At 44.8% G+C, this 25,069-nt stretch overlaps 1 protein-coding gene across 1 annotated transcript in view; it reads right to left on the bottom strand.

Moving 5' to 3' along the window:
- OTOP1 (otopetrin 1) overlaps positions 1-25,069 on the bottom strand; it is a gene marked incomplete at its 5' end in the record, with an annotated part of 41,969 nt that overhangs the window by 1,557 nt on the left and 15,343 nt on the right. Inside the window, 3 exons of the mRNA XM_079716282.1 lie at positions 11,095-12,023; positions 14,976-15,106; positions 21,887-21,945. Coding sequence (XP_079572408.1) covers positions 11,095-12,023; positions 14,976-15,106; positions 21,887-21,945 — 1,119 coding nt within the window. The remainder of the gene's footprint in view (positions 1-11,094; positions 12,024-14,975; positions 15,107-21,886; positions 21,946-25,069) is intronic.

The following is a 25,069-nucleotide window of genomic DNA, read 5'->3' as shown; positions in this document are numbered from 1 at the left end:
TACAACTTTCTCCACCCCTACACTGTGGCAGGCAGCCTCTTGGGTGACCCCAATGGTCCCACCTCCTGGGAATCTTGTGGAGCCCTGTCCCCTTGAGTTGGACTAAATCTAGTGACTCTCTTCTAACCAACAGAATATGACACAAGTCATGGGATGTCACTTCTGAGATTAGATTACAAAAGGACTCTGGAGTCCATCTTGCTCACCCCCTCTTGCAAGAGAGGGAGCTGGCTGCCATGTGAGCCAGCCTATGGAGAGGCCACATGGCCAGGAACTGAGGGGGATCTCAGGCCCGCAGCCAGCAAGGAACTCAAACCCTCAGCCCAACAGCCCACCAGGAACTGAATCTTTCCAACAGCCACATAAGTGAGTTTAGAAACAGACCCCTTTCCCCTCCAAAATCAAGCCATGAAATGACTGCAGCTCCAGTTGGCAGTTGGACCACAGCATGTAAGGGACCCTGAGCAGAGCCACCCAGCTAAGTCACACTCAGATTCCTGACCCAGATAAGCTGTGAAATAAGAAATGTCTGTTGTTTTAAGTTGCCGAGTTTAGGGCTCATTTCTTACGCAGCAATGGGTATCTGATACACATGGCTTTCATTAACATCTCCATATAGAACACTCGTGGGCTTATATCTCTAGACCACTGTGTTCTCTGTGTTCTGGGTCCTTAAGGGTCATCCTCCCATGCCAGCTGGTTCTTCCCACCCTCCTTAGCTGGTTCCTTCTCCTTTGCTCAGTCTCTTAATGTTGGCTGGTCCCAGGGCTCATTGATTCCTGGTCCTCTTCTCTACCCTATACCCATGACCCCTGATGATCTCACCCAGCCCTGGTTGTAAATACCAGCTATGGGCCTACGACTTCCCAATCTAAATCACCAGCCTGGTCCACCCTTGAGAATTACAGGCTCGTATATCCCACCGGCTACTTGGTTGTCTAAAATGCATCTCAAACTCAACATTACATTCCCATTTCTCCCCGTCTCCTCAGCAACAACTTCCTCCCAGAGGCTCAATCAACATTTCAGGCATCATCCTCATCTTCTCACTCATTCTCATAACAATCTGCCTGCCACCCAATCCATCAATTCTCAATCCACCCGTTTCTCTCCACTCCACCTGCCAGGCCACCACCCCCATCTCTCACCTGGACCATTGCAGTGGCCCCCTGCTTAAGCTCTCAGCCTACAGTCTATTCACCACTCATCGCCAGATTAATTTTTTATGTAAAATGGTGTCCCTTTCCTCGTTAAACACCCAAGGGCTTCACAGCACATTTAAAATAAAATCTACCTGCTACATGGGATGGCAGAGCCCTCTGTTAGATGGTCCCTTACCACCCGCCAGCCCAGCTCCCCAGATTGTCCCCCACCCACCCACCCCAGTCACATGCCCTTCTTCCTCTTCTCAAAGGAGGCAAGCTCCTCCCACCCAGGGTTTTGCACCAGCTGATTCCTCTGTCTGGAGCACCCATGGCTCCTTCTACCATCCAGCTCTGGTCTCTAATCCCACCGCCTGAGAAAGCTCTTCCCACCAACTTGGCCATGTGATCTACCATGGCCATCCAAGCACCACCTCACGCCCATCCTTTCTTACTTCCCTGCAGGGCACGCAGCACTATAGGCATTTCTCCTGTTTGATTTTTTGTTGCTAGTCCTGCCATCTGGTTTATAGGCCCCATAGGAGGAAGACCAGAGCTCTGGGGCATGTTGCACCCTCATCACTCACAGCACTGCTGGCCCTCAGTGGGCACACAGAGGATATATTGTCAAGAACGGAGGGAAAATGAGAAGAAAAGGAAGAGACCTTCAAGATGGCAGAAGAGTAAGACGTGGAGATCACCTTCCTCCCCATAAATACATCAAAAACACAGCTGCATGTGGAACAACTCCTACAGAACAACAACTGAATGCTGACAGAAGACCTCAGACTTCCCAAAAGGCAAGAAACTCCCCACGTACCTGGGTAGAGCAAAAGAAAAAAGAAAAAATAGAGACAAAAGAATAGGGAAGGGACCTGCACCAGTGGGAGGGAGCCGTGAAGGAGGAAAGGTTTCCACACACTAGGAAGTCCCTTTGCGGGCGGAGACTGTGGGTGGTGGAGGGGGGAAGCCTCGGAGCCACAGAGGAGAGCGCAGCAACAGGGGTCTGGAGGGCAAAGCGGAGAGATTCCCGCACAGAGGATCGGTGCCGACCAGCACTCACCAGCTTGACAGGCTTGTCTGCTCACCCGCCGGGGCGGGCGGGGGCTGGGAGCTGAGGCTCAGGGCTTCGGAGTTCAGACCCCAGGGAAAGAACTGGGGTTGGCTGCGTGAACACAGCCTGAAGGGGCTAGTGCACCAGAGCTAGCTGGAAGAGAGTCCGGGAAAAAGTCTGGACCCGCTGGAGAGGCAAGAGACCATTGTTTCAGGGTGCACAGGAGAGGGGATTCCTCCCCTGTCTGCACATAGTGGGCAGAGCACCGCCTAAATGAGCTCCAGATACAGGCGCAATCCACAGCTAACAGCCCAGACACCAGAGACAGGCATGAACCACTGACGCTGCTGCTGCTGCCACCAAGAATCCCGTGTGTGGGCTTCCCTGGTGGTGCAGTGGTTGAGAGTCCACCTGCCGATGCAGGGGACACAGGTTCGTGCCCCAGTCCGGGAGGATCCCACATGCTGTGGAGCGGCTGGGCCCGTGAGCCATGGCCGCTGGGCCTGCACGTCTGGAGCCTGTGCTCCGCAATGGGAGAGGCCACAACAGTGAGAGGCCCGTGTACTGCAAAAAAAAAAAAAAAAAAAAAGAATCCTGTGTGCAAGCACAGGTCACTACCCATACCCACCCTAGGAGCCTGTGCAGCCCACCACTGCCAGGGTCCCATGATCCAGGGACAAGTTCCCCGGGAGAACGCATGGCACAGCTCAGGCTGTTGTAACATCAGGCCAGTCTCTGCTGCCTCAGGTTCGCCCCACATCCCAATTATGACTACCGTACCCCTGCCTCCCCCTGGCCTGAGTGAACAATAGCCCCCTAATCAGCTGTTGCTTTAACCCCCTCCTGTCTGGGCAGGTAACAGACTCCTGAGGGCAGCATACACCCAGAGGGAGGGCCTAAACCAAAGCTGAACCCCAGGAGCTGTGCTAATAAAGAAGAGAAAGGAAAATTTCTCCATGCAGCCCCAGAGCAGCAGATTAAATCCCCACAATCAACTTGATAAACCCTGCATCTGAAGAATACCTGAATAGACAACGAATGTTCCCAAAATTGAGGCAGTGGATTTTGGGAGAAACTGTAGACTTGGAGTTTGCTTTCTGCATCTAGTTTGTTTCTGGTTTTAAGTTTATCTTAGTTTAGTATTTAGTACTTATCATTGGTGGATTTGTTTATTGGTTTGGTTGCTCTCTTCCTTTTTTTTAAATATATATATATTGTTTTCCTTTTTCTCTTTTTGTGAGTGTGTATGTGTATGCTTCTTTGTGTAATTTTGTCTGTATAGGTTTGCTTTTACCATTTGTCCGAGGGTTCTGTCTGTTCATTTTTTGTTTGTTTTTGTTTTTTTTCTCTCTTCCTTTTCTTCTGAGCCATGTGACTTGCAGGGTCTTGGTGCTCCGGCCAGGTGTTGGGCCTGAGCTTCTGAGGTGGGGGGACCATGTCGAGGACACTGGACCACCAGAAACCTCCCAGCCCCACATAAGATCAATTGGCAAGAGCTCTCCCAGAGATCTCCATCTCAACACTAAGACCCAGCTCCACCCAACGGCCAGCAAATTCCAGTGCTGGACACCCCATGCCAAACAACTAGCAAGACAGGAACACAACCCCACCTTTTAGGCAGAGAGGCTGCCTAAAGTCATACAAAGTTCAAAGACACTCCAAAACACACCACTGGACATGGCCCTCCCCACCAGAAGGACAAGATACAGTCCCACCAACCAGAACACAGGCACCAGTCCCCCCCAACAGGAAGCCTACACAGCCACTGAACCAACCTCACCCATTGGGGCAGACACCAAAAATAATGGGAACTAAGGACCTGAAGCCTGCGAAAAGGAGACCCCAAACACAGTAATTTAAACAAAATGAGAAAACAGAGAAATATGTAGCAGATGAAGGAGCAAGGTAAAAACCCACCAGACCAAACAAATGAAGAGGAAATAGGTAGTCTACCTAAAAAATAATTCAGAGTAATGATAGTAAAGATGATCCAAAATCTTGGAAATAGAATGGAGAAAATACAAGAAATGTTTAACAAGGACCTAGAAGTACTAAAGAGCAAACAAACTATGATGAACAACACAATAAATGAAATTTAAAATACTCTAGAAGGAATCAATAGCAGAATAACTGAGGCAGAAAAATGGATAAGTGACCTGGAAGATAAAAGAGTGGAAATAACTACTGCAGATCAGAATAAAGAAAAAAGAATGAAAAGAATTGAGGACAGCCTCAGAGACCTCTGGGACAACATTAAACGTACCAACATTCAAATTATAGGGGTCCCAGAAGAAGAAGAGAAAAAAGAAAGGGACTGAGAAAATATTTGAAGAGATTAGATTTGAAATTTTCCCTAATATGGGAAAGGAAATAGTCAATCAAGTCCAGGAAGTGCAGAGTCCCATACAGGATAAATCCAAGGAGAAACATGCCAAGACACATATTAATCAAACTATCAAAAATTAAATTCAAAGAAAAAATATTAAAAGCAGCAAGGGAAAAGTGACAAATAACATAAGAGGGAAACCCAATAAGGTTAACAGCTGATCTTTAAGCAGAAACTCTGCAAGCGAGAAGAGAGTGGCAGGACATATTTAAAGTGATGAAAGGGAACACCTACAACCAAGATTACTCTACCCAGCAAGGATCTCATTCAGAGTCGATGGAGAAATTAAAACTTTCACAGACAAGCAAAAGTTAAGAGAATTCAGCACCACCAAACCAGCTATATCACAAATGCTAAAGGAACTTCTCTACGAAGGAAACAGAAGAGAAGGAAAAGACCTACAATAACAAACCCAAAACAATTAGGAAAATAGTAATAGGAACACACATATGAATAATTACCTTAAATGTAAATGGATTAAATGCTCCAACCAAAAGACATAGACTGGCTGAATGGATACAAAAACAAGACCTGTATATATGCTGTCTACAAAAGACCACACTTCAGACCTAGGGACACATACAGACTGAAAGTGAGGGGATGGAAAAAGATATTCCATGCAAATGGAAATCAAAAGAAAGCTGGAGTAGCTATACTCATATCAGACAAAGTAGACTTTAAAATAAAACTATTACAAGAGACAAAGAAGGACACTACATAATGATCAAGGGATCAACCCAAGAAGAAGATATAACAATTGTAAATATTTATACACTCAACATAGGTGCACCTCAATACATAAGGCAAATGCTAACAGCCATAAAAGGGGAAATCGAGAGTAACACAATCATAGTAGGGGACTTTAACACCCCGCTTTCACCAATGGAAAGATCATCCAAAATGAAAATAAATAAGGAAACACAAGCTTTAAAAGACATATTAGACCAGACAGACTTAATTGATATTTATAGGACATTCCATCCAAAAACAATAGAATACACATTCTTCTCAAGTGCTCATGGAACATTCTCCAGGATAGATCATATCATGGGTCACAAATCAGGCCTCGGTAAATTTAAGAAAATTGAAATTGTATCAAGTATCTTTTCCAACCACAACCTATGAGACTAGATATCAATTACAGGAAAAAAAACTGTAAAAAAAACCAAACACATGGAGGCTAACTAATACACTCCTAAATAACCAAGAGATCACTGAAGAAATCAAAGAGGAAATCAAAAAATACCTAGAAACAAATGACAATGAAAACACAATGACCCAAAACCTATGGGATGCAGTAAAAGCAGTTCTAAGAGGGAAGTTTATAACTATACAATCCTACCTCAAGAAACAAGAAAAATCTCAAATAAACAACCTAACCTTACACCTAAAGCAATTAGAGAAAGAAGGACAAAAAAACCCCAAAGTTAGCAGAAGGAAAGAAATCATAAAGATCAGATCAGAAATAAATGAAAAAGAAATGAAGGAAATAATAGCAAAGATCAATAAAATTAAAAGCTGGGTCTTTGAGAAGATAAACAAAATTCATAAACCATTAGCCAGAATCATCAAGAAAAAAAAAGGGAGAGGACTCAAATCAGTAGAATTAGAAATGAAAAAGGAGAAGTAACAACTGATACTGCAGAAATACATAGGATCATGAGAGACAACTACAAGCAACTATATGCCAATAAAATGGACAACCTGGAAGAAATGGACAAATTCTTAGAAAAGTGCAAACTTCCAAGACTAAACAAGGAAGAAATAGAAAATATGAACAGACCAATCATAAGTGCTGAAATTGAAACTGTGATTAAAAATCTTCCAACAAACCAAAGCCCAGGACCGGATGGCTTCACAGGTGAATTCTATCAAACATTTAGAGAAGAGCTAACACCTATCCTTCTCAAACTCTTCCAAAATATAGCAGAGGGAGGAACACTCCCAAACTCATTCTCTGAGGCCACCATCACCCTGATACCAAAACCAGACAATGATATCACAAAAAAAGAAAACTACAAAAAAGAAAGTCATTATCACTGATGAACATACATGAAAAAATCCTCAACAAAATACTAGCAAACAGAATCCAACAACACATTAAAAAGATCATAGACCATGATTGAGTGGGGTTTATCCCAGGAATGCAAGGATTCTTCAACACACACAAATCAATGTGATACACTATATTAACAAACTGAAGGCTAAAAACCATATGATCATCTCAATAGATGAAGAAAAATCTTTCAAGAAAATTCAACACCCATTTATGATAAAAACTCTCCAGGGCTTCCCTGGTGGCGCAGTGGTTGAGAGTCTGCCTGCCGATGCAGGGCACACAGGTTCGTACCGCAGTCTGGGAGGATCCCACATGCCGCAGAGCGGCTGGGCCCGTGAGCCATGGCCACTGGGCCTGCGCGTCCAGAGCCTGTGATCCGCAATGGGAGGGACCGCGGCAGTGAGAGGCCCGCGTACCACATAAAGAAAAAAAAACTCTCCAGAAAGTAGGCATAGAGGGAACTCACCTCAACATAATGAAGGCCATATATGACAAACCCACAGCCAACATCATTCTCAATGGTGAAAAACTGAAACAATTCCCTCTAAAATCAGGAACAAGACAAGGATGCCCACTCTCACCACTATTATTCAACATAGTTTTGGAAGTTTTAGCCACAGCACTCAGAGAAGAGAAAGAAATAAAAGGAATCCAAATCAGAAAAGAAGAAGTAAAGCTGTCACTGTTTGCAGATGACATGATACTATACATAGAGAATCCTAAAGATGCTACCAGAAAACTACTAGAGCTAATCAATGAATTTGGTAAAGTAGCAGGATAAAAAATTAATGCACAGAAATCTCTTGCATTCCTATACACTAATGATAAAAAATCTGAAAGATAAATTAAGGAAACCCTCCCATTTACCATTGCAACAAAAAGAATAAAATACCTAGGAATAAACCTACCTAAGGAGACAAAAGACCTGTATGCAGATAAGACATGGATCCTTGATGAGAGGGTTCAGCTGCCAGGTCAACCCTGAACAGCCAACTTCCAGAATTCTTTTCTTTAAGACTGGAGATACTACTGATCAAGCTTTCTGTTATTTGCAGCCAAAAGTACTCCTAATTGAGTCTCTGTCTCACCTCAAGCATCCCCTACTTATTGAAGTCCCTCTTTGAATCCATGCTCCCATTCCACCTTGCAGATAGCCCTGTCCCAGGATTTGCCATATTGACTGTATTGTATTTTTTCCTTGTCTCCCTCTCCCACTAATACTGTGACCTTTTTGAGGAAAGAGATTACGTCTTCTCACCTTTAATTCTTAGTTCCCACCCCAGTCCATGGCATACAGATACTCAGTAAGTGGATTTGTAGAATATAAGCCTATGTTCCAGTCTAATATTTTAACCTTACATTTAAATTATTTTGATTAAAAGCTGCCTTCATTCCTTATTTGAAAACGGATGCACCACGTGAGATAAATTCCATATGATTCCACTTATATGAGATACCCAGAGTAAAACTCAGAGAAAGAGAGTAGAACAGTGGTTGCCAGGGGATGGGGGTGGAGGGAATGGAGAGTTGTTTCATGAGTACAACATTTCAGTTTTGCAAAATGAAAAGGTTTTAGAGGTGGGTGGCGGTGATGGTAGCACAGTCATGTGAATGCACTAAATGCTACAGAATCGTACACTGGAAAATGGTTAAAATGGTAAATTTTAGGTTATGTGTTCATTACCACCATTAAAATTTAATTTAATTTAAAAGAATAAAAACACGAATCAGATCTTGTCACTCAGAGCATAAAACCCTTAGATGGTTTTCTGTTGCATCTAGGATTAAGTCCTGGCTTGTGGCCATGGCTTACCAGGCCACGCCTCTCTCTTCTTGCTCTCCAAGTTCTAGCCACATGGGTTTCCTTCCAGTTCTTGAGCGCATCCAGCAAGCTCTGCCTTGCTCTGCATCCGTGCCTTCCCCATACCTGCTGCTCCACCCAGACTGCCCCACTCCACCAAGCCCCGAACCCCAGTGTTCCCACAGCACCCAAAGTCTTCCGTCATCACACCCACCACCCTTTACTGTCCCCCCCACAGCTGCCAATTGCCCCACGTGGTCGTGCACACCAGCACCTCCAGCCGCTGCCTCTGTGCCAGCTCCTGGTCCCACACAGAAACAGTTCCTGCCTCTGCCAGATGCCTTTAGCACAACATGGGATGAAGTGCAGGGTTTCAAAGTGCTGCCCGTGGAGTTGGCTCAGGTCATCCTAAGATATCAACCTGCAATGATTTCCGTCCTCTGGCTCACTTCCCAGGGAACGGAGGCAGTGCCTGGGGCCATCAGGGGCAGAGCACAGAGATGAAGAGATAAAATGTGTCCTTCTCCTGGTCCAGAGCCCTGGACCTGGCCTTCAGGTCTCAAGAGACCATCAATTGTCACTCAATTCTAGTATAGCAGTGCTGTTCTCGGTCAAGCTGGTCCAAAAAAGTGAGCCAAGTGTACCACCTGGTGATCAAGCAAAAAACCTACACAGGGAAAGTGGTCTTTCTGAACTCACTGAAAAGAGAGATCTTCATACCTTGGGGTGCATAAAAAACAATACGCTTTAGGGGCTTTCTAGAACCAACTCTGACTTCATAAGAATCTAAGCTGATACACCCCTCTCTGGAATGTAAGCCTTACATAAAATGCAGCCCCACTGTAGTTATTCATCTCTCTCTCTCTTGTTTTCCTGTTTTAAGTCCTTTGTTCACTGCTGCAGCCACATAGTTCCTGACACAGAGCAGGTGCCCCATAAATGTCTATAAGATGAAAGAAGAGGGCGCACCTAGAGCCACACTCTTCTGGGACCACTTCTCCCTTCAGAACTCCCCATATCTGTCTGCTGACCTGGAGGGGGACCAAGGTCCAGGTGACCCAAAGCAAGAATCAGATTTGGTTGGCAGACACATGGCCCTTTCAGCTTCAGATGGACCCTCCCAATTTTGTGGCCTTAGGGTAATATCAAAAGTTGCAGTCCCTGGACATGCACCAACTGATATTAGGGCGAGGAAGCTAAAAAGCCAGTAAGCTTCTGGGGAAACAGAGCAGCCCTGATGATATGGAGGCTGGTAGCAGAGAGTTGGCTGCGATGACGGGCGGGCCCCGTGGGCCGGGGCGTCGTCACCATTCCACCAGCCACAGTCACTGCAGATGCCTGTGTGCACCAAAGGCTGCTTCTCCCTCCTTTTTACCCAGACCTGTCACCCTTCTATGTACCTCTAGAACAAATCCCAAGAACACACAATGCTTTGTATTCCTTTTCCTTCTCCCCATCCCCACCAGCACTGCCCTGGTTCAAGTTCCCATCATTTCCTCTCTGGGCAGCTGTGTGGGGCTTCTGTTCCGGTTTCCCTGACTTTGATCTTACCTCCCTCCATCCTTCCTGCACGTTGCTGCTAGAAGATCATTCTAAAACACAAATCTGAGAGGGTCCTCTACTGCCCTCAGCGTGAAGACCAGACTCAGACAGGCTTATGTAGCTCTGCTCAAGCCAGACCCGTCTAACCAGACCCTCCATCCTGTTTCCCGCCCTGCTTCATGTGTATGGAATTCATGACAAGCTGCTGGTGCTACTCAAATAGGCCACGGTGTCCTTTGCCTCTGTGTCTTTGCACATCATGTGTCCTCTGCCCCAAGGCTTTCTTTTTCTTGCCTTGATCACAGTTGGTAAACTTCCAACTGTTCCTTGAGGCTGAGGCAGACAATACTGAGTGGCTGATTATACATCTTTTTCTACCTTGTTACCATCCATTATAGAGGCTAGAAAGCAAACCATCCACTTCCCCCTCCTCCCTTGCAGTTAGGGGTGGTCAAATCAATTGCAGACATTGCCTGGCACCAATGCTTCCCTCTGTCTTCCTGTCTTGAACCCAGACGTGATGCCTGGTGCTGCTACAGCCATCCTATGACCATGTGCCAACCACATTCAGTAGAAAGGTGAACAGTGCCTGGATCCTTGATGAAAGGGTTCAGCTGCCAGGCCAACTCTGAACAGCCAACTTCCAGAATTCTTTTCTTTAAGACTGGAGATACTGCTGATCAAGCTTTCTGTTATTTGAAGCCAAAAGTACTCCTAATTGAGTCTCTGTCTCACCTCAAGCATCCCCTACTTATTGAAGTCCCTCTTTGAATCCATGCTCCCATTCCACCTTGCAGATAGCCCTGTCCCAGGATTTGCCATATTCACTGTATTATATTTTTTCCTTGTCTCCCTCTCCCACTAACACTGTGACCTTTTTGAGGAAAGAGATTATGTCTTCTCACCTTTAATTCTTAGTTCCCACCCCAGTCCATGGCATACAGATACTCAGTAAGCAGATTTGTAGAATATAAGCCTATGTTCCAGTCTAATAGTTTAACCTTACATTTAAATTATTTTGATTAAAAGCTGCCTTCATTCCTTATTTGAAAATGGCAAGGAAAATAGATTAATCAATATTTTTAAATAAAGAAATAACTTGCAGATTACCGAAATATTGCAGAGGAACAAAAAGGCTGCAATATTCCTTAAGACTCTTCTCTGGGCATTGCCTTGCAGGAAATGGGGGTGGCAGGCTGGGCCCAGGGCCCCTTCCCAGCTCTTCTCCTCTTCCTCTTTGCTACCAACTTCTCTCAGACACACATTTCCATTGGCCGCATGTGGCATCTCGCTGTCCTGGGGAGCCACATCCCCGGCTGCAGGTCTGCTCTCGAAGCAAGAAGAAGGGAGGGATGTGGCATTGCCATTGCAGACTGTGACCACCTGCAGGGTTCTGATGTCCTTGGAGAGCTTCTCCGGCTCTCGGTGAATGGACTCAATGATGAAGAGGTTCTGGATGTATTTCTCAACAACCACCAGGATGGAGTAGGGCAGGTTGTACCAGGTGTACAGGGGGCGGGACTCGGCACAGAGGATGGCCAGGATGGAGCCCCAGGAGATGAGCCAGGAGCCGGAGGCAGTGCCCACCAACAGGTCTGCGTCCAGTTTGCGGGCTGGATTTTTGGACTCATCTAGTGATTGCTCATCTAGCCTATAAATCCGGATCCCAGCCAGCCCTGCCGCCCCCATGAGTATGAGCAAGATGATGGCATACAGGTAGAACATGATGAGTGCTGACTCGCTCCTGGTTTTGGAACGCCCGATCCAAATCAGATACACCACCACAACCCCAATGGTGGCAGCCAGTGCGGTCAGGCCCAGGACCGAGCCCAGCATGACCCCGTGAGACCTGAACTGCATCTTCTGATGCTGATGACTGTCAACTTTGCGCCCGATGTTTTTCCACAGGACGTAGAGCATCGTGGAGGCCAGTATCTGATATTCTATGTTGAAAGGGTAGAGGTAGTAGATCCCGTGGGAGATGGCAGAGCAGAGGGTCGGGGGTGTGCAGTTACACGGAGGTGTGTGGTCATCTAAAACTAGGGGGGAGACAGACCACAGGGGAGAACAATTAGCACATTCAGTGGCGAAGCAGAAAACCACAAAAAACATATTCTCACTGTGGATTCATGCTTGGGTTTGCCATTGAATTAAAAGCTTTATTTCATGGCTTTTTGTCATGTTTCATATCATGGCTAAATTGACAGCCATGAATACTCCCCAAAGAGTACTAATTACACGAATTAGATCTTATCCATACATTAGGATATTGTCCAGTCATTGCAAATGGTATTTTAGAAATTTACTTATCAACATATAAAGATGTTCAGAAGACACTGTTGAACAAAAGCAGCTGCCAAAGAGGCTAGAGTATGGCTCCATTTTTATAAATTATAGATATGTTGGTGATATATATATACAGAGACAGAGAGATAGGGAGATAGACAGACATAGAAAAAAATTGGAAGGACATAAACTAAAATGTTAACAATGGTTATCTCTGGGCAGAAAAATGGCATGTGATTTTTTTTTTCAGTAAAAGAAACTTCTATTGAGATATAATTGACATACAACCTTATGTAAGTTTCTCTCTAGATTTTGCTTCGCTGTATTTTCTAAACTTTCTATATGAATATGATTGACCTGTGTGATTTTTAAATTACTTTTTAAAAACAACTTTGTGAGGGAAAATGCCCCTTATCAGCAAAAATTTTCCTCTTGAGAATATTGGAAGCCAGCAAGTGTGGCACAAGACAGGGCCCACCTTCTGAAAGACACTTGGCAATGGTATAAAGGACCATTTCATAACAAGGAGGGGAAAAGCTGTAAGTAAATAATGAAATAGGAACAAAAGCCTTAAAGATGATATAAAGTCTCTGGCCTATAATTCCAATCTATTCTAAGGGACAAGTCAAAAATATAGTCAAAGCATTAGGTAAAATTTTGTTGTGTGTTTTTGAGAAAGAAAGAGAAACACCTCAATGTGTAACAATTTAGGAAGTGTTAAATGAATTTTGGTACCTCCTTACAATAGAATAGTAGGCAGTCATTAAAAATTATAATTGTGTTTTAATGATACAAGGAAATAATTGTTACAATAACAATGGGAAAAAAGTAAGAACAAATTGTATATCCAGTATTTTTAAATGCATACCACAACCCAGAACTCAGTTGTGAAATCAATTTAGAGGGTAGAAACCAATATTTTTTTTAATGGAATTGCAATGGAATAAAACAGGATTGAATGAATGGAATCAAATATAATAGAAATTTGAGTGTCTCTGATATAGTAAGATTATTATTTCATGTGTACACACATACAGGTATGTGTTCATTTGGGTTGCAATGTAAAATCTATTTCTTATTGTATGTTGTAGAAAAAAATGATTGAATATGTACAGTATGATCTCAACTATAAATAAATAAATAGCACCAAGACCAAAAAATAACCAGATGTTAACAGCATTTAAGTGCACTTCTGGGTAGGTGTTATTGTGGATTTTTTCTTTACGTTTTGTCATTGTTTTAATTTATGATATGTTTTAATTTATATGATACTACTTATAAAATCAGACAAAAAACCTTGGTAGTAGCATTAATTACCCTCACTTTTGCAGAACACTGAAATTTTCAATTCATAAGGAGTTTCCCCAACACTTGTAACACAATACTATACAATGCAAAAGACAAGGGAAATACTCAGGAGAAAAGGTTCAGATTAACAGAATGTTAGAGCTGACAGAGTCCTTTTTTTATAAATTAATCTAATCCCATCTTCACCAAGGTCTCTGGAGCCAGATTGCTGGAATTCAAATCCAGGCTCAATCATCCATCTGCTTTGTGATCTTGGGTTAGTCACTTAACTTTTCTATGGCTCAATGGCTTCATCCATATAATGAGGTCACTGTTGCCTACCTCAGAGTGTTGGGACAAGAGTTTAATGTGCCAGCCACTCAGAAAATGCTTAACAAAACTTTTTGTTATTCTTGTCACTGCTGTTACTGTTATTGATACCAATGAGGAAACGGGGTCCAAAGAGAATGGCCTTCCCAAGAGTGGGCTGCTGGTTAGGGGTGGTGAAGAAATGTAGTATGTCCCCCTGATTTTGTCATCCTCACCCCACTGGTGAGGAAACGGGTTTAAAGTTGCTCTCTGGGACTGACCTGGGTTTGTACAGAGAGGATAGATGTGCATTACATTAAAGCTGGAAGGACTCATGGAAAGTACATGGTTCAAGTCCCCTCACTTCATAAAAGAGAAAAGGGAGGCTCAGAGTGGTTGAATGTTTTCCAAAGGTCACGCAGCTAGAAGGTGATGGGAACAAGACCCAAACCTGAGATATCAGGCCCCTGTACATTGCACCTTCCTCTACCCCATATTCTTCTCAACCCCAGTGCTCTAATATAGAAGCAACAGGTCACAAATGCTAAAGAATTTTGGAAGAAAATGAAGAGTCATGAGACAGGCGCTCCAATAGGAACAAGGGGGAATAAAGATGGGCCAAAATTATAAACTAAGTAGAGTTAAATAAAAACTTCAAATGAACGAAAACCAATTAACCACAACATACCATTAGACTTCTATGGATTTTTTAAAGCTATACTTTTAGTAGAAAGAACTGGTAATAGAGGTTTAATTAAAAACACAAACAGAAACAACCACCAATCTTCCAAGGTTGTAAACAAAGACATTCATTTCCACACCAAACTGGACCATGAGAAATGGTGATCAAAATGATTACCCCTGGATCTGACAATCCCTGAGTCACTGAAGAAACCTTTAATTATGCTCAGCACACCCTACTTATGGAAGCAGGATGAGAGACTTAGGAGGTTTTGAAAGATTTTCAACAACAGAGGATTGTCTGGCCGATGTTGAATTGGGTGGACCCTGCAGCTCTTTGAAACCCGTACCTCCATCTATGGACATTCTGGTCTCTGCAGGTTTCCAAACTGTTCCAAGATGGCAGCTGGGCAACTCTTACCACTCACCTATTGTTATGTTCCCGAAGCCCAGGGTGATGAGCCGTTCCTTGTGCTCGTTAAGTTGGTGCTTTGACTCATTCAGGACGCTGTTCGCCCAAAGAAGCAGGTTGGTGAACACTGAGTGGATCACCCCAAACCTGAAAAACACAAGGACTCACTTCCTGAGCAGCCCTGGGAAGCTCCTAGCCCCGTGAGGTGAGATAGAGACATTGCACACATGTACACGGGCACACACACAAGCTTCCTTCTTAGCAGTGATTGTGATTTCATCTGGCAGCTCAGGCTCTGGGTGGGTCCCCTGTCTGGCTAGGAGAAGCAGTTCCATGGGACCTTCCAAAACCACAGCCTTGGGGGCTTCCCTGGTGGCGCAGTGGTTGAGAATCTGCCTGCTAGTGCAGGGAACATGGGTTCGGGCCCTGGTCTGGGAGGATCCCACATGCCGCGGAGCAACTGGGCCCGTGAGCCACAACTACTGAGCCTGCGCATCTGGAGCCTGTGCTCCACAACAAGAGAGGCCGCGATAGTGAGAGGCCCGCGCACCGCGATGAAGAGTGGCCCCCGCTCGCCGCAACTAGAGAAAGCCCTCACACAGAAACGAAGACCTAACACAGCAAAAATAAATAAATAAATTACTAAACTCCTACCCCCAACATCTTAAAAAAAAACAACAACAGAAAAAAAACACAGCCTTGGCATCTGCCTTAATCTTGAACCTGCCAGTACTCAACTCATTGTCTACGGGACAAAACAAAACAAATAAAAATCTGGGTCTTGGAAGCAGGGATACAGGGATGGAAATTTTCTAAAACCAGGCAACCAACCCCACCATACCGCAAACCCTTTCTTCCAAAAGGGAAGAGAACAATGAAGGAAAGATGAAAGGGCTACATTGGAAATCTGGAGAATCAGGTACGCCTTTACTGTTGGGTTGCCAACCCAATGATCATTATCCACCCCCTCTGTCTTACCACTTACTTCTAAAGACACCAGAACAAACCAGAAGCTCACTATCTGGCCTCCCTTGAAGTTAGGCATGGCCACTGTGGCCAGTAGGATGTGAGATGAGGTCTACTGGGCACTACTGAAAAGCTTTTGCTTTCTTGATGGAAGAGATCAGAATGAGAAAAGTCTACTTATTCTTCTTCTCCCCCTTTTTTCCAGCCTTCAATACAGACGTGAAGGCTGGAGTTTGGGCAGCTATCTTGTGACCATGAAGCAACAAGCATGGGATGAAACCCTCACCCACTGAGGGTGGCAGAGTGGAAACACAGAAAGATCCTGCTCTGTGATGACACTGTTGAGCTGCTGGAGTCTTGGATAGGTTCAGGAATTAGGCCATATTATTTACAAATAGAATATGTAGCTGCATTTGGGGTTGAAAGTTAGGAAGTGACAAGGCTGTTCTAGTCTGACCTCAGAGTTCTGTCCCTGCCTCTGACCACACTGCCTCCTAAAGAAGAAAAGAAATGACATGGAGGGTGGACTCTGGACTCTGGAGAACAGAGGACGGATCTGAGGGAATATGGTTCCAATGGAGTCACTGTCTGTTTCAAAACCTCCAAAGATTCCCCATGGCTGCCAGTCTAAGATGTATTCACTTTGGTAGCTTCCAGGGTGCTTAACAATGCGCCTTGCATGGAGCAGGTGCAGCAAATACAGGTGATTTGAGAGAGGAATTCCTTGAAACCTATGTGTAACTACTTCTCAGTTGGAGAGCAGAGGCCCAGAGGATGTGAGCCCCCTCCCCATGTAACCAAGAGCACCCTTGTCCATAATCTCCCTACAGGAAGAATGGTACAGTTGGGTCCTCAACCCTGACCTTGCCTCTCCTCTGAGTTTTAACCCCAGATGACCCCCTGGGGTTCCCACGAGCAACTGCAAGCAAAGTCTTTCCTCATTTGAACTCCAGCTTCCTTTGGCAGCTTCCCAGTGTCCAGGCATAAGTGGAGAAGGAAACAGCCACCTGGGGGTGTCTGAGTCAGCTGTTTGCCCATCTGCTTGCCCCTCATGCTTGCCCAGTTGCTATAGATTGTGGCCAGCCTTCCCCGGGACATCTGGGAGGCATTGTATAGAGCCTTTGACAAATGCAGACAATGTTGTTTGCCTCCGGCTGGCTGGCTTTTCTTTTACTTATAATGCACACAGCTCCCCTTTCTTCTCCTCTTTCCTGGTCCAAATGGTGTTGTCTAATCCCAGATCTACTGAACCTGAGCAGGTAATACCAATGCCGCCCACAGCTGCTGGCTGTTCTGCCACAAATGCTCCCTGCGAGCTGGCAGCCTCCTGTTGATCTGATCTGGAAATTGTCCTACAAACTAAAGGCAGGTGTTGTTTCCTCGTGCCAAGCTGCCTTTCTCACACTTGGATCCGATAACCCTAGACCACAAAAAAGAAGGTTCTGTGAGCCATTTTCTAATCCCAATTTATGTTCCAGCTCTTTTTTCAGAACTGCTGCTCCTCAAAACTTCACTCTTGAGAAAAGAAAAGGACCCAAACCAGTAAGAGGAATTCTCACACCAGGAGAAAAGTCCTTGTATGTACTACAAGCATGGATAGTGGAATATTGGCTCGAAAGATCAGAAAAAAGGGTAAGTCCAGGAGAGGGAAGTTTTGAAAACTCCAGGGCATGGCAAGAAATGTCAATGAATAAACTAGGCCTGGGATAACATTAGGGAGTGCTGGGGACTGTAGCTAACTGAGCAGCCACCCCATCTGGAGGGAACAACCCCAACTTGGCTCTAGCTCTTTGTTGTCATGCACATTTTGGATTATCAAACCTCCCAATTTTTCTAGAGACATCTAAATCTAAAACTGAAAGGTGGGATTTCCCTGGTGGCGCAGTGGTTAAGAATCCACCTGCCAATGCAGGGGACATGGGTTCAAGCCCTGGTCCAGGAAGATCCCACATGCCGCGGAGCAACTAAGCCCATGCACCACAACTGCTGAACCTGCGCTCTAGAGCCCACAAGCCACAACTACTGAGCCCATGTGCCACAACTACTGAAGCCCACGTGCCTAGAGCCCGTGCTCCGCAACAAGGGAAGCCACCACAATGAGAAGCCCACGCATCACAACGAAGAGTAGACCCCACTCACCACAACTAGAGAAAGCCTGCGTGCAACAACAAAGACCCAATGCAATGAAAAAACAAATTAAAAAAAAAAACTGAAAGGTGGTAACTCAAAAATGGTTAACACTTTGCCCTATTTAAAAAACAAAACAAAACAAAAAACAGGTTAAATCAAGCTATAAGCATATCTGGTTCAAACCACTCACTATCCAGTTTAGGAAAAAGGCCCAGAGACAGAGGGAGACTTGTCTCCAATTGCTCAACAAGCAAGGCCAAGGCAGGACTAGGCCCCAGTCCTATAGGGTTCCCTCAGATGAAAAATCCTGGTGGGAAATGTCTGCGTACATGGCCTAGAACAGCATAATCCCCCAAAAGATAATGCAAGACACTGATGTGAGCCACATATGTAATTTTTAATTTCTTAGTAGCCACATTTAAAGAATAGTAAAAAGGAACAGGTGAAGATAATTTTAATGATATTTTGTTAATCCCAATATATCTAATATACTGTGATGTCAACTAATCAAAGAGAAAGATTTCACTCAGCAAACCCTGCTGGCCACTGCAGCCACTGCAATGCCATGGAAATAGCAGTAGATTTAAAGTCAGCATTCAGATCCCACCCAGCTATGCACAGGCGAGCTGCCTGACCTTGGACATTTACTTCATTTCTCAGTTTCCTCATCTCTAAGTGGGATCATGATCATACCTACTGTCCCTGACAGGGCTACTGTGAGAGGTTCTCATAAGTAACACGTGTAAAAGAAAATGCTTTATGAATGGGAAAGCCCATTTCAGTCAGCCAGAAGTTCCCAGTAGGTCAAACTACCCAATATACATTCGTTGAAAACATCTCACTCTTTATCCCCACAATCCTACTTCTAGGAATTTAACTCAAGAAAATAACCAGAGGATAAACAACAAGGTCCTACTGTATAGCACAGGGAACTATGTTCAATATCCTGCAATAAATTGTAATGGAAAAGAAATATACACAACTGAATCACTTTCCTAGACAGCAGAAATTAACACAACATTGTAAATCAACTATACTGCAATAAAATAAATTTTAAAAAAGAAAAGAATCAGAGATGTTCAAAAATATTTTTAGCCAGAGATGTTCATCACAGTACTATTTATAATAACAACAAAAACTTTCAGAAAAATTCAATGTCCAACAAGAGGTGTTATGGACTGGATTGTGGCCCCTCAAAATGTATATGTTGAAGCCCTAACCCCCAATGTGACTGTACTTGGAGATGGGGTATAAGGCGGTAATTAAGGTTAAATGAGGTCATAAGGATGGGGCCCTGATCCAAAAGGACTGGTGTCCTTATAAGAAGAGGAAGAGACACCAGAGAGGTCTCCCTCTCCCTGTCCAGAGAAAAGGCCATGTGAGGACATGGCAAGAAGGCAGCACCTGAAAATCAGGAAGAGAGCCTCACCAGGACCACAATTGTAAAAAGGAAAAAAGAAAAAAATATATATATCTATTCACTGAAAAAAGAATGGAAGAAAACAGACTAAAATGTGAATAGTAGTGACCTCTGGGTAGTGGCTGTCTTAGCTGTGGTTGCTATAACAAAACAACAGACATTTATTTCTCACAGTTCTAGAGGCTCAAAGTCCAAGAGCAAGGTGCCAGCAGAGTTGGTCTCTGGTGATGCCTCTCTTCTTGGCTTGCAGATGGCTGCCTGTCACTGTGTATTCACGTGGCCTTTCCTCTGGGTGCGCTCGGTGCAGGGGTCAAGGAGGGGGGAGATCTGGTGTCTCTTCCTCTTCTATAAGAACACTAATCCCATCATGGGGAATTAGTGGGACCTAATGACCCTCATGACCTAACTACTTCCCAAAGGCACCACCTAATACCACCACCTAATACCATCACATTGGAGGTTAGGGCTTCAACACACGCATTTGGGGGGGGACACAAACATTCAGTCCATAACAGTGGCATTATGATGATTTTTAATTACACTGTACCCTTACACGTTTTATCAGGAAAAAAAAAAGTCACATATTTTTTTTTTTTTTTTTTTTTTTTTTTTTTTTGCGGTATGCGGGCCTCTCACTGTTGTGGCCACTCCCGCTGCAGAGCACAGGCTCCGGACGCGCAGGCCCAGCGGCCATGGCTCACGGGCCCAGCCGCTCCGCGGCATGTGGGATCTTCCCAGACCGGGGCACGAACCCGTATCCCCTGCATCGGCAGGCGGACTCTCAACCACTGCGCCACCAGGGAAGCCCAAAAGTCACATATTTTAAAGAATGTCTATGGAATAGATGAAGTGAAACCATGCCCCAGAACAAAATCAGCAAGTGTTCTCCTCAAGCTGCGAGTGGGAGCCCAGGCTCACTGATGGAAGGAGGACCAGGTGACCTGGTCCAGCACACAAAATGGGAGAAACTGGATGGGAATCCCCAGCTGGCCACTGCACTCTGGAGACCCAGGTAAGTCCCCTAAACTGCCACATCCATTTAATGCAGAGAAGAATAGTTACCATAGTTACCCTGGCAGAGCCTGGATTAAATGTGAGGATGGATGTGGACGTCTTTGTCCTGCCCTAAGGGACAATTAAAGCTGCCTTTGCTGGGTCATCGGGGCCTGGACTTCATTTGTCCCTGACTTATCCATTGGACCCCATTTGTCCATTCTCCTCCCCTGGAGGCAGAGCAGTGGCGCCTTCTGCCAGGAGGTGTGGCTTCTCGTGTTAAGATGGGAGTTAAAGATCACTGCCAAGGCCACTGCTTGGGGCTGCACAGGGGAGAACACAGGCTGCACATTCCTGGAATGATGCTCAGATGCCTGGATATCTCGGCCCATTACCTCTGCATATCACCACCAGTGCCTGGCAGCAGGCTCTGCACACAGTAGGAGCTCAATAGATGCCCACTCCTTGTCGAAGCTGATCCTTTTTGCATAATGAGGTTGGTGAAAGTTATTTCTAATTCAATAGTCTGTTAAAATAGTTCCAACCAGTGGTCTTACATAAGTCACTCTCTTAAATAGCAGTTTTCATTTCAAAAGGTACTGGGGGACTTTTCTGTTCCTCACTGACAGTTTATATGATGAGGGATCTTTCTAGAAACCAAACAGTGATCCCTTGATTCCTCTGTATGTGTGTACAGAGGCTTTCTTACATGATAATCATACCATGCGTTTAGGTATTTCACCCTCTTATCCTGTAGATTCTCTCCCTTGATCCTCACAATCATCTCGAGGGAGAGGTGAACAGAGATAATAATAGAGCCAACACTTACTGAGTCCTTGTTCTATGCCAGGACAAGCTTTACATCAATTATTTCATCCAGTCCCCAGAGGCTGGCTATGCTATTATCTCCATTTTACAGATGAGAAAAACTGAAGCTCATAAAGGGGAAGTTTCTAAGACAGCAGAAGTGAAATCCAACCCACAACACCCTACTTCCAGAGCTGTCCCAGAGAGGCCAAAGTGGAGGGTCACCTTCCCAGGCCACAAATGAAGGCTTTGCTTGTCAGGATGGAGAGGAGACTCGGTCTCATTTAAAACCCAAGCAAGCTAGTTGGCAGAGTCCAGACTGTTGCTTTTTCGCCACGGCTGACATCGTATCATAACTCAGAAGACACAACGTCTGCCAGCGACCAGTTGCAGTGTGCTCAGAGCCGTTTCAGGAGGTGAAATACGTTACAAACAAACAAAAGGATGTGATCGTTCATTGTAAAGCGCTTTGTAAAATTCACATTTACAGAATAATAAAGTCAGTTCAACCCCCCCCCAAAAAAAAACCCAATCAAGATGGCAGTGATGAGTTTTGTTTGTTCCAAATGAACATTAAATTCAACACGTAAGCAATTACCCATGATTTTTACCTTTCCAGTGTTTTGAAAGATTGGATGATATCCTTTGCATGCCCCCAAAGAAAGTACACCTAAATGGAAATAAAGGAAGAAAAGAAAGATACGTCAATGGGAAAGCCATTACTGTATTTGCACCCATGAGAAGCTATAAAACCTAAGGGAAAGGTGTGAAAAATTTTGGGAAAGTCAGTGCAGTGACCTCCCCCGCCCAAAAATGGCAAGTCACTATCCTCATCTCAGGTGGCAGTGCCATTTCCGGGGATGTTGGGGGGAACAGTGCTGCAGGGGCACTGCCGTGAGAATCAGATGGAGGCCTCCAGGTTTAGGAGGAAATAGAGACGAGTCTGCCGTGGGGTGGGGCTTGGGGAGTGGCAGCCTGCCTACCATAACCCCTGTTCACGTGTTTATGTCATCCTTATCAGGCTTCATTTGAGAAATATTCACTGAACTGTTACTACGTCAGTGGCCAGAAAACAGATTCTGAGTGCTTTAAATGAGGAACAGAATTACTTCGAGCTGGTCTTTTATTTTACTCTGTTATATATGCTGCCCAGGACCCTGGCCACGCAGTCACTAGAAGCAACTCAGGATGGGGGCTGTATCGGACCCGTGTGCAAATCCTGGCTCCCTCAGCCTTGGGCAGGTTTGTTTTCCCATCTATGAAATGGGTATGATAGTGGAACCTACCTTGGAGGGTGTTGTGAGCAGTGAAATAGGATAATCCATGTCAACTACTTAGAACAGTGCCTGGAGCAGGTACCTTTTCAGTAAAATCTCTCTGCTCTCAACTCACTTATTTGTGGACATTGAATGAGCACCTCCTCTGTCCCAGGCACTTTCTGAGCTCTAAAAGCATTTGGGGCCTTATTTAGACACAAACACATGTTGAGCACCTACTACATGCCAAACACAGCTGGGCACTTTATAAATTTGTCTCATTTAGCCTTCATTTTCAATTAAGTGCTATAAAAAAGAAAATCAAACAACACACAAGAAATTACACTTACACATACTCTCTCTTCCACATCGTTTCACCTAAGATTTACTATCCTGCTCTGGAAAACACTTTCAGGCATGATTCTCGAAACATCTAACAATTTAAAAAACAGATAGTAGTGACTCCTGGTAAAGAGGACATTCAACCCAACAATAGGGAAACACTGAAGTAAATTAACTTTTATCTAAGTTAGAGGACCACTTAACTGATGCTTGATAAAGACTACGTAGCAACACAAAAATGTATATGATTTTTTTAAGTGAAACACTCAAAACAGTAAATTCTGCACCTTACATGTAAAACTTTGCCAAGAATGTACACTTGAGCACAAAGAATGGAGAGAACACATAAAAACAGCAACAAATATTTCAGTTAATGGGCTTACAGACACATTTTTAGTCTCTTTTTCAATTTTTTCAGCAATGTTATACTATATTTTTTAAATAAATATTTTTTAATTACCATACAACCCAGCAATCCCACTTCTGGGTACAAATCCAAAAGAACTGAAAGCAGGGTCTCAAAAAGATATTTGTACACCCATATTCACAGCAGCATTATTCAAAATGGTCAAAAGATGGAAGTAACCCAAGTGTCCAACAGTGGATGAATAGATACACAACACGTGGTCCATCCACACAATGGAATAGTATTCAGCCTTAACAAGGAAGAAAATTCTGACACATTACGACGTGGATGAAACTTGAGGACATTATGCTAAGTGAAGTAAGCCAGTCACAGAAGGACAGATCCTGTATGATTCCACTTGTCTGATTCAAAGAGACAGAAAGTAGTCAAATTCATAGAGATGGAAAGGTGAATGGCAGTTGCCAGGGGCTAGGGGTGGTGGGAATCAGGAGTTGTGTTTAAAGAGGACAGAATTTCCTCTGCAATATGAAAGAGTTCTGCTGATTGGTTGCACAGCAATGTGAATATACTTAACACTGCTGAACCATACACATAAAAATGGCTAAGGCAGGGCTTCCCTGGTGGCGCAGTGGTTGAGAGTCCGCCTGCCGATGCAGGGGACGCGGGTTCGTGCCCCAGTCCGGGAAGATCCCACATGCCGCGGAGCGGCTGGGCCCGTGAGCCATGGCCGCTGAGCCTGCGCGTCCGCAGCCTGTGCTCCACAATGGGAGAGGCCACAACAGTGAGAGGCCAGCGTACCCCCCAAAAAAAAGCTAAGGTGGCAAATGTTATGATATGTGTACTCTACCACAATTTAAAAATAAATAGTATGTTTTAGAAAGTAATGTTTTTTATTCTCCCATCATCTAATGTCGCAAATGCACGTAGTAAGTGTCCAATAGGTATAGAAAGATTGATTAATTGACCTACTGACCAAATGCCTTAAATGAGGAAGAAAGAGATCCCCAACCCACCAAATAACAGTTTTTGAAAACTCACTTCTGTGTAGGTCTTTCCTCTGCCCAGAACCTTCAATGGCTCCCCATTGCCCTCAAGGTAAAGTCAAAGCTGCTAAGTGGCTGTCAGCCTTGACCAAGCGCTCCCTGCAAAGTGTTCTACACACAGCACCTTAATCCTCACAACGACCCCGTGAAGGAGGCATTTTTACAGATGAGACCCATGAGGCCTAGAGAGGTTAAGACATTTGCCCGAGGTCACACTGCTGGTATGAGCCAAAAGCCAGGTAGTCTGACCAGAGTCCATGCTTATAAGCCCTACACTAAACCATGGCTCCAGTCCGGGCCCATCACCCCTGCTCACCTCCCCCCACGGGCCACACATCTTCTCCCCATCTGGTGGAGAGACTTCACAGCCCCAGATGTCCTTTGTAATGGTGTCTGACACACCACACCCCTCTCTCCTTGACAACCACCCCACACCCCAAAGCTAGTGAGAGGCCCTCCCTGGCGCCCCCTCTGGGCGATTATGTCAAAGCATTGACAGTGCTGACAGTCTGTTTTGGTGATTGTCTCCCGCTCTGACACCTCCACAGGGCACAGACCACGGCGTTTCAACCCTGGACACAGTACTGAACACAGGGTTTTGCCCCGTGTGGAAGGAAGGGAGGGAGGGAGAGAGAGAGAGAGCAGAGTAGAAGGAGGGAGGAAGGGGGGGAGGAAGGAGGAAGGGAGGGAGGGAGGAAAGAAGGTGGGGAGGAAGGGGGGAAGGGGGAAGGGAGGGAGGAAGGAAGTTCTTTCTGGTCCCCTAAGGTTTTCCATGTTGTCACTGGA

The sequence above is a fragment of the Hyperoodon ampullatus genome, assembly GCF_949752795.1.
Source record: "Hyperoodon ampullatus genome assembly, chromosome: 1".
NCBI lineage: Eukaryota > Metazoa > Chordata > Mammalia > Artiodactyla > Ziphiidae > Hyperoodon > Hyperoodon ampullatus.
The sequence above is the reverse complement of the archived record's forward strand: the minus strand, read 5'-3'. Positions and strand labels throughout refer to the sequence as shown.